The sequence below is a fragment of the Poecilia reticulata genome, linkage group LG8 (genome assembly GCF_000633615.1).
Source record: "Poecilia reticulata strain Guanapo linkage group LG8, Guppy_female_1.0+MT, whole genome shotgun sequence".
In the NCBI taxonomy this organism is placed as follows: domain Eukaryota; kingdom Metazoa; phylum Chordata; class Actinopteri; order Cyprinodontiformes; family Poeciliidae; genus Poecilia; species Poecilia reticulata.
Window position 1 is genome coordinate 178,770 of NC_024338.1, and position 10,655 is coordinate 189,424.

Genomic DNA, 10,655 nt, shown 5'->3' on the forward strand with positions numbered 1-10,655 from the left:
GTTTCAGTCTCTGCGCCTCTACGTCACACGAGGCAACAGGCCAGCAGCTGCACACAGGACGCAGCTCAGGCAGAGAGAGAAAAGCAGAGAAAACAAAGAGGGGGGTTTTGCTCCAGCTGCAACACGGGCGATCCAAAGGAAAACAGGGCCCTCACCTACCCATTCTGTTAGAGGGAATCGGAATATAGATTCTTAATTATAAGAAATACATTCAACAATTTAAAACAACTAACTGGCAAATGACTGTTGATTACGTAGAAATTAGTTAATGGAACAGCATACACTATTAGGAATTTGTTGCTCATGATTACCATTACTCATTAATATACACAGGAAACACAGTGAATCAGTGCAATAATAGCTAATAATAGGTTATGGGAAAACGTATTCTAGATAGAAAAAAATAGAAATTATTGTAATAAACTACTTATTGCTTTTCAAATTATGGTTAATATGGGGGTGAATTGTTTTGTTATGGGAGACCTCTGCAGTTGGAACATAAAGACACGGACAAAACAACAATTCTATCCATCCATCCATCCATCCATTTTCTTGCACCCTTTTTCCCTCAGTGGGGTCAGGAGGTGCTGGTGCCTCTCCAGCCAACGTTTCGGGCGAGAGGCGGGGTACACCCTGGACAGGTCGCCAGTCTGTCGCAGGGCAACACAGAGACACACAGGACACACAACCATGCACACACACACTCATACCTAGGGGCAATTTGGAGAGACCAATTAACCTGACAGTCATGTTTTTGGACTGTGGGAGGAAACCGGAGTACCCGGAGAAAACCCACCATGCACAGGGAGAACATGGAGACTCCATGCAGAAAGACCCCAGGCCGGGAATCGAACCCAGAACCTTCTTGCTGCAAGGCAACAGCTCTACCAACTGCGCCACTGTGCAGCCCTCACAACAATTCTAATTGATCAAAATTAAGTGTGGCGGTGAATGAAAATTGATAAAACAATTAATTGATCACAGGTGAAATACAACAACTCAAATAATTACAATATTACTCACTCATCACTAAGAGATGGATCTGTTGGCCATGATAGAGTTGCATGTGGCAACTTTGACAACTTTGGCACTGGAGGAAAAGTGCCTATAAAGCTGCTGACTGGTGACGATGGTTCCTCACAGCATGTCAACACGGAGAACCAAAACTCCTCTCCACAGCGGAAACCTGCGTGGACCATGGAGCACTGGCACAACGCCTGCTCAAGGAGTGATGCTCAGRCCAGCAACAACAACGGCTGAGCTCAGGAAATGGTCTCCACTGGTTGACGACAGCCTTGGACGAAGGAGCAGCAGCACAGGAACCATCATGCAACCAAGGCCAACAGACTGTCCATCAGGAAGATCATAAGATGACCAATTAATTACATAAGTCTTCATTAATACCCTCTGAACCTTCCTTAATCTTAATTTGGCAATCTGGACGTTAATTTAATAGATTATCACATTGAGCATTCAAACAATAGAAATAAATCAATAATAATTATTGAGAAGAAATTGAATCAATTCAACTGGACTTAAAAATAGGTGTAAATGCTATTTTTATTCTAATAATTTTTTCTCTCAATTCTTGTTCAAAGGTTGCTGGTTAACACTTTGTCTAAATTGTTCTAAACTAAACTAACATATTCTGTCAAAATTGAAGGTCATGAGTTCTCCCATGACAAAATAATTTATAATACTATACTCTGCTAAATAGGAGACAGATATTGTTCCTTTAGGAGTGAAAGGAAAAAGAATGCAGACATATCTGGATAGTAAAGGAGTCAGATAATTAAAAGCTCAAGTGAACCTGACAATGACGAAGTTCCTATCTTAGAGCCAGGATTACTTTCAAGGGGGGTCAGCAGGTTAAAGGTTAAACCGAAATATATTTAATTCTAGGAACTGCGTCTCAATAGGGTTTTTGCATTAAACAGTTGATGTTAGAGACAAAACAATTGGTAGAAACCAACTAGATCCAGTCTTCAATATGGCAATACTACATAAACATCATACTCAAAACAATGCTAAGAGACACATAAATCGGAAATTGTTTTGAAAATTTATACATTTATTTGAACTCTGAAGTAGGTGTTTCATTTGTACCCTTTCATCAGCAGACAGAATGTGCACTTCAGTTCATTTTTCTCTCTGTATTTTATTTAAACTCGTGTAGAGAACTTGAAATTTTACTCTAAGGTTAAAATATCATGGATTTCTGTTTGATTGGTCATGAATTTGTTTCTGTAACTTAAGGCTGTGGATAAGAATAAGTTTATATCTGGTATCTATCTGATTTTACTATATTTGTCAATTACAACACATTTCGTCAGCAACACATTATGGAAGAAGAAATGTTTCATATTCCGACCAGGACAACAGATTCAGCCTTGGTATACTAGAGTAAAGTCAGGACCAGGGTTGATTGCATGCTTTGTCTAATCAAATCACTAATTGTTTCTGCTTTTAAATCTGTCCTTTCAGAAGCTGTAAATCTGTCCTATTCTAGCCGCCTTCTCCTGATGGAAGACATCTAAATATCTCCAAAACAGGAGGAGTGAATCCTGGAGAGACGGTATGATGAAACAAAGTGAAATATGGATAATGTTAATTCTTGATTTAGGTCATCAGAACTACAGGGAACTGGAACAGATCTCTCCTGATATTTGGTCATCAAAACTCAATATAACAACTTTCTATGGAACCTATGCTATTGGACCGAACAAACATTGGAGTCACTTCTGACACATAGTGTACATTTAATATTATGACTTACATTTAAGTACGACAGTTCTTCTTCAAATAGAAGACTTTTTGATAAATGGGTTGGCAGTTATGTAAGATTAATCTTGTGGAACTAATTTAAAGTGCTCAAGGTAATGTAATTTTAATTCATAAGCACCTTTTTAGCAAACAGGCAATTCAAAGAGTTTAAGAAGGGTTGAAATTTTCTAAGCTGGGGAGGCAACACATTTCACAGAGGAATGAAATTCAACAAGCTTGCTGAAAGGTTAAACGTTTAGAAAGTAAACTTAAGTCGAAGCTTCTTTTACCTGTGGCATAAACTCTGGCCTTGATGACTGAAAGTAGAGAACATGTAAAAGAGTCGAATGTAGAACAAAACTGCAGCACTATTTAAATTCAAATTATATACCTGTTTCAATTTAAATCGATAAGCTTGACATAAGACTTGTACACGATCTAATAGGAAACAAACTACTGACAGGTTATAGTACGACTTTTACAACAAAATCCTTATTTGGCCTTAAATAAATAAATGGACATATTATGATATTCTAGATGAATAGCATAATGTTAAATTGAAGGTGGAATCAGGAGAAGAGATTTTATGACAATTATGTTATAAGCTGTACAGAGAAAAAGTTTAATCACATTTGTAAAACTAAATTGGGACCTATCAATAATTGGCGGTTGTGAACTAAAGATAAACTAAATAGTTGATGGATATTTGATTTGGACATTTAAATTGACATTTTCCTTTTTCATAGTGGGGTAATTATGGTCATATGGGGGTATTTCACAATTTATACCTAGCCATTGCATGATATGACTCATGTAATAATGTGAATAGTTAGGCTTCGCAGCGCTGGATTGAATTAAAGGTTATCCAGCGTATCGGACCAGACAATGTTTCTACACATTCACAAACAAATTAGATGTTCCTAGATCTTTTGAGTGAAGATGGAGGTCTTCCAGAGGAGAAGGGGGTTTCTGATTCTCTTGCTATTCACCCTTGCTTCTTTCCTTGTTTCTCTTGCATGAAAACCCTGATCAATAAATTTATACAATCCCAAACATAACTCAATCCCGTTTAATGTATATTCCCAGCAGAACTATGTTTCAGAATCTGCAATCAGGTAGGAATGTTTACCCAGGAGAATGGCTGAATCTGAGTACTGGCTGAGTGAGTTGAAGCAACAATATCCTTTGAGTTGAGAATTGATAATTCATGATTGTTACATCCTTCATGTAATGTTCCTTACGGTTTTGATTGTTACTGTGACGTTGTTTTGGTGGTTATTTTATTGATGTGTTTATTTTTTGTTATTTTGCGTCTCGGTGGAGTCGTGGTTCCGGGACAACCATGTGGACTGTGAACAAGCGGACTGTGATAACTGGGGGAACTGACACCGTTAGGTTGCAAAGGTGATGTCATTATTATGCATCTAGATGGATAATTTGATTCTGTAGTGACATGGTTCGGATCAACCACATTGGATGTTGTGTGAACTGTTTTCTTTTTTATCAGATTCCTTTATTGTATTGTCACATGTTTTGTTCAATTCTGATTTACGATGTTCTTTCACTGAGTGATGGTGGGGAGGAATGTTGAGGTGGTAATAATATGACATGGACAATATGTTAAATGAAAGGTATATGGAAGGTCCTCATGCGCAGGTCACATGTGAGTTATTAATGGGACTTTAGAATCCAATAAGGAGCATCAAGGATTTCTCCATACAAGCAATGAAGACCTTTAATTGGAACATRTTGTACTATAAGATACTGCTCAGTTTTCCTGTCTTCTCAGGACAACCAGAGTGACTGGCGGTTCAGGGACCCTCTGTGTGTTGGACTCAGAGACTCATGGACATGGGAATGTGTTGGAGCCCTGAACCTGGACAGTCAGAAGGCAGAGTAATAAAATCAAGGAAACATCAAACCGGAACAACAATTTGCTTCTGCGACCGAGGACAGGAACTGTACTACACAACGCTGCACTGCATCGCTGCTGAGAAGTCAAGCTACTGCTACTCGGTTCAAACCAAGCCGATTGTCCTATGACGGTGTTTGAGCAGAAATCATTGTGGGTACCATGGTCATTGATTTCACTGGAGCCTGAGGGCGGTCGCCTAGGAGGGCCATAGGATAATTTTTTCCCTCAGATGAAAGGATTGTCAGAGAGGGTGTTTTTCGATCCTATATCAATGGAACCTATGACCATGGGAGAGCAATGCCATACGAATTAACTAGAAAATAAGTGTACTTATTTTAGGGGGGAATGTAGAAGAATATAATTATATTAATAGTTAAAAGTTATGTTAATTTACATTAAGATATGTTCTACTGTCTTTTCATTATGTCGGAGCCGAAATATTATTAATTGAGTTGTTATTGCAGAAGATTTTGGTGCGTCTCTTTTCCTTCCATTGTGCGTTGCACGCAAATGGAACGAAAACAGAACATGGAAAGGAGGTCTGTTTGGACAGATAAGAACTAACAATCTGACTAATGGTCCTCTGAAGGAGCAGATTTAACTTCCACGAGGTCAAACCCAGAATTCTCGGAACTTCCAATACACACTCAATGTAAAACAGAGCCAGAAGCTGTTGGAGCTGAAATACCATCTATGGAGTTGTTTTGTTAAAGGATTCTCTGCAGGCTCTAGTACATACTGACCTGACTCCCGTCCTTCCATTTGTGTACAAAGTGCACGGATGGACTCGGAAGGAATGTGGTCTCGAGGGATAGCATTAACAAATTTGGTCTGTTTGGTAGTTCTGAGAAGGAGCAGATGATTAGGTCTGTTGAAATCATGAGGTCTTATGTCCTTGTTTGGACTCGTATTAAAGGTCGCCCAACAAACACTGGAGGAAAGCAGCTGAGAGTCTGTTGGCAAAAACAACACCCTTTCTCCATTGGTTGAAACCTTCCAATGAACACTCGTGGAGACTTGAGAGTATAAAAACTGTTGAATTTGAGACTTCGGGGAGATTTTTGTTAGAGAGATTTTGTTATGGAATTTACGTGTTGAACTGACGAAACTGATTCCGTGGTTGTAATAAATCTCCGGCTCGTCTATGGCCTAGCAGCAAGGACTACGTCTCTGTGTATTATTTCCTTACTTATATTTTTGAGAATAGTCACCCTTCAATTCCTCAATAAAGCCTGATTCAGAACGCCATTGGTCAGACAGTTTCCAATACACAATAGCAGACTGAAACGGTATAAATGCTCGAAGCCAGAAGCAGAAGACAAGACATTTTGGATACTGAGATGATGAAAATGAGATGATGAAAATGTAATGTGTGATGCCACAGATGTGCATTAAATGTCTTCCTGGTTGCCAGTGAACCGGAGAGAATGGAGTTTTGTGTATCGTCTCTTAATTCATGAGTTTAGCACCTTTGAATTCCTCCATACGTTATGTCTCTATCTTCCTGGTTTTAGTGAGAACATGAGCAGCAGCATCTGGATCAGCTGTTTGATTGATTTATTAGTCAGACCTGTGAAGACGCTGTTGCAATAATCAGTGCGGCTAAAGATAAACGCATGGAAGAGTTTCTCTAGATCCTGCTGAGACATCAGTCCTCTAATCCTGGAGATGTTCTTCAGGTGATAGAAGGCYGRCTTTGTGACTGTYTTAATGTGGCTCTGAAGGTTCAGGTCAGAGGTCATCACTACTCCCAGGTTTCGTTCTGATCGCTGGTTTTCAGTTGTAATAACTGAAGCTGTGCATTGATTCTGGTTCGCTCCTCTTTAGGTCCAAAGATAATAACTTCAGTTTTGTTTCTGTTCAGCTGGAGAAAGTTTTGGCACATCCACACATTGATCTGTTCTAAGCATCTATTCAGTGATTGGATGGGTTCAGAGTCACCTGGTGACATCRTGATGTAGAGCTGTGTATCATCCGCATAATTGTGGTAGCTAATCCTATGTCCTGTTATAACCTKAGCCAGTGGGAGCATATAAATGTTGAAAAGAAGGGGTCTTAGGTTTGAACCTTGGGTACCCCAAAAAAGCAGAGACAATGCTGATCTCTCTTCACCAGGCCAGAGGTTTGGAAGGACCAGGTCAAAGTGTCAGTGATCTGTATCTCCAAAAATTTTATGTTTCACGTCCCACCGAGAGGAGACCTTGGGGAAGACCCAGGACACCCTGGAGGGACTATGTCTCTTGGCTGGCCTGGGAACGCCTTGGGATTCCTCCGGAGGAGCTGGAAGAAGTGGCTGGGGAGAGGGAAGTCTGGGCCTCCCTTCTGAAGCTGCTGCCCCCGCGACCCAACCGGGATAAGCGGAAGAAAATGGATGGATGGACCTGCTCCACTGCAACATCAATGATGAGGAGGGGGTGTGTGACTTGGCTGAGTTTTCCTGAAAACAATTATAATATATCTTTTGTGTTGTTAGCATTCAGGATTAAATTGTTTGTATCACACCAGTCCACCAGATGTTTCACCCCTTTCCTGTAGGTCAGTTCGTTGTTGCCCCTGATGGCACCCACCATTGTGTCTCCGATGAGACCCACTGACATGGCAGTCATGAATCATCAGCGTCCATGACTCTGCAGCCAGTTGCATATGGAGGTGATGAGCCCAAGAGGATCTAGTTTGCTCACCTAGTGCTGGGGGATGATTGTGTTGAATGCTGTGCTGAAGTCCAGAAACAGAATTCGCACAAGTATTCTTCTCCTCCAGGTCTTTCAGTTACAATGCAGTGTGGTGGAAACAGTATCCTCTGGGCAGCGGTTAGAGCTGCAGGCAAATTGGAGCAGATCAAATGAGGAAGGAAGGTTTGAGATGATCTGATCCTTCACCAGCCTCTCGAAACACTTCATCCTGCAGATTGGAGTTAGTGCAACAAGGTGGTAGTTGTTCAGTGATGAGATTGTTGGTTTTTAGGGCTCTGGTATGATGATGGCCGTCTTGAGGCAGAATGGAACAACAGTACAAGTCAGCGAGGTGTTAAATATGTCCATGAGGACGTAAGCCAGCTGGCCAGCACGGTTTTTGAGAACCAGACCTGGTATGTTAGCCGGGCCTGTTGCTTTATGGATGTTGAGTCTTCTCAAGGTCCTCCGGACATCAGCTGTCTCAAGTCTGAGTATCTGTTCACTTGGTCGAAGAATAGATTTTCTCACAGCAGCTGCTTAGTTTGCTTATGCCTTGGGCTGACCCTGGTTTCAACATAAATTTAATGAAATCTGGGAGAGTGAGGTTAGTTTAATTGGCCAACCTTAAAAGCAATCAGTAAAAATTAAAGGTTAAAGGTTTACTGAGATGCCTTTATGAACAAACAGAGCTCAAACTCAAAGATTAAACTCAGCACCAGATTGTAGCTATGTAACAAAACAATTTAACTATGAAGACTGTTCTTTGACCTTTTACAAAGTAAATTTGCCAGCTACTTAAAATCTTAAATTAAAATTTTAAACAAATGATAATCTTTTAATTAATCTCTGCTGAAACCAGTTAACAGTAATATCATTTTGAATAAACAAATGTTAAAAATGTATATCTATGGTTTGTATTAAAATGTAAGCATTTATGGGGCCCCTGAAGCCCTGGGGGGCCTTTTGCAGCTGCTTAGTTCATTTATATCATGGGGCGGTTCTAAATGTGATCAGCATTACATCATCCCTTTATATCCACTAACTGATTAATTAATTTGGATTTAACATAAGCGACAAAGGACAACCTTGGCATAGTTCAACTCTCACTGGGAACAAGTCTGACTTAGTACTGGCAATGCGAACCAGACTGACAGTGGCCACACAGGGGCCCAACAGCCAGTATAAAAGGGCCTTGTGCCCTATACTCCTGGAGTAACCCCCATTGGAGTCCCAGAGGATCAAAACACATGTAAATTGGTTGGGTGAATTCCCATGCACCCTCCAGGATCCTGCTGAGAGTGTAGAGCTGCTCCAGCGTTCCACAACCAGGACAAAAACCACACTGCTCTTCCTGAATCAAAGATTTGACTATCCAACGGACCCCCTTCTCCATAACTCCTGAATAGATCTTGCTAGGAAGGTTTAGGAGTGTGACCCCCTTGTAGTTGGCGCACACTTAAGTAAAGCACGTCTCCACACATTGAGGCTGTGTAAAAGTGGTAAATTTTTTAGCAGGTTAGTATCAAACAAAACAAGTTGAGGGTCCCTCAGAAGTGCACCAACCTGCACAATGCTACTTATGACCATCGGCAGCATGTTGAGAGGAAAGCGCAGAATATTGAAAAGTGCCAGTGACACAAAGGCCTTCTGCGCATCGAGCACATTCTGATCATCAATCAGCACATACACGGCAAATGTGGACAGGGCAACCTGTAGAGCAGCAGAAAACACTCAATCATTTTAACATTTTTATGGGTTTTTAATCACTTAAATGTTTTTATAGGCAGAGAAGAAGTGGAATGATGAACATAATTCTCCCAGAGAAGGACTCACCAGAAAGGGAGCACAGACCCAGGTGAAGGTGGACATGGCACCCAGGTAAGCTGTCTTCTTCAGCACACGCAGCTCGCTCTCTCGGATTTCTGACACCTTTTCTTTGAAGGCCAGCTCCCATGCATAAAGCTTTAGCACCTTTATGCCATTCAGCATCTCATTCATTAGCTTAATGCGACTGTCCTTGCTTTTCATCTGAGCCACCTGTTCAACACATGATTACGGCAAAAGATTAGCTTAACCATGCAATGTATTTATTGTGAAGAGTCATTAGGATATAGACAGCCAGAGGTGAGGAGTTGTGAGACGGTGTACCTGGTACGTTTTAGTTTTCATGGCAATCACGGCATTAATCGGAACCATCAGAACCATCACAGCTACTCCTGCTAGGACAGATGGACCCAAGTTCTGGACAAATAAACAGATAGAAAAGCATCAGCAATCAATAATTTAAAGAACAGCTTTACATTCTCGGTAAATTTACCTGCCAGAGAAAATAGAGAGCTAGCACCACCTGCAGAGGGGCAGACCAAACCATATTGATGTATGTGACCAGATCCATGAAGCGCTGAGCATCCACAGACATCAGATTGACAATTTCTCCCACAGTTGATGTGCGCCGTGCTGCGTTGCTTATGACCAAGGCCTGAAAGAGCAAATCCACTAAGTGATATGTCCCTATGTGGGTTAAAGTTAAACTCTACATTGGCATTTAAAAGTATGATCAAATCTGACTACAAACAAGCTAACTTTCAATTGTGCATTGTGTTCATTCGTTTTGTAATGACGGTTAGGATGAAGGACACGGCACTTGAAAGCATTGGGTTCTCTAAACTGAACATATATTAAGGCATACATGATTTCAAGAAAACAGCCAACATCACCCACTGAAGAAGAAAAGAACGTCATTATTCTGTATGTGGCTGGATTATCTGAGAAACTAAGGAAGATATTTTGTAGAAATAATATTCTGGTGCATTTTAAACCCATCAACATTCCCAAAGATTGGTTCATCCCAAGGACTGAGCATCCAAACAAAGCAAAGCAGTGTCTTGCAAAAGTATTTGGCAAACTTAAACTTTTCAACCTTTTGTCACTTTTCAGGCTTCAAACATAAAAAAATCTAAAAACTTTTATTATTTTGTGAAGAACCAACAAGTGGGGCACAATTGTGAGGTGGAACAAAATTTATTGGATATTTTAAAGTTTTTTAACAAATAAAAAACTGCAAAGACACAAGAAACTTGAGGCCCAGTCTAAGGTTTCCACAATCTTTGATGGTTTAGGTTCCATGTCATCTGCTGGTGATGGTTCACTGTGTTTTCTGAGGTCTGAGGTCAAAGCAGCCATCTACCAGGAAGCTTCATGCTTCCTTCATCCATCCATCCATCCATTTTCTTCCGCTTATCCAGGGTCAGGTCGCGGGGGCACCAGCTTCAGAAAGGAGGCCCAGACTTCCCTCTCCCCAG

At 40.8% G+C, this 10,655-nt stretch overlaps 1 protein-coding gene across 4 annotated transcripts in view; it reads right to left on the reverse strand.

Annotated features, from left to right (window-relative positions):
• Positions 1–10,655, reverse strand: part of abcc1 (ATP binding cassette subfamily C member 1 (ABCC1 blood group)) — a 100,266-nt gene that overhangs the window by 68,300 nt on the left and 21,311 nt on the right. For 3 of the 4 annotated variants that reach the window (XM_008415001.2, XM_008415000.2, XM_008415002.1), the window contains 4 exons: positions 9,671–9,832; positions 9,502–9,594; positions 9,187–9,390; positions 8,917–9,063 (listed from right to left, as the gene is read on the reverse strand). In XM_008415001.2, the coding sequence (XP_008413223.1) occupies positions 8,917–9,063; positions 9,187–9,390; positions 9,502–9,594; positions 9,671–9,832 (606 nt within the window). The remainder of the gene's footprint in view (positions 1–8,916; positions 9,064–9,186; positions 9,391–9,501; positions 9,595–9,670; positions 9,833–10,655) is intronic. The other variant, XM_017306192.1, reaches the window with a different exon arrangement.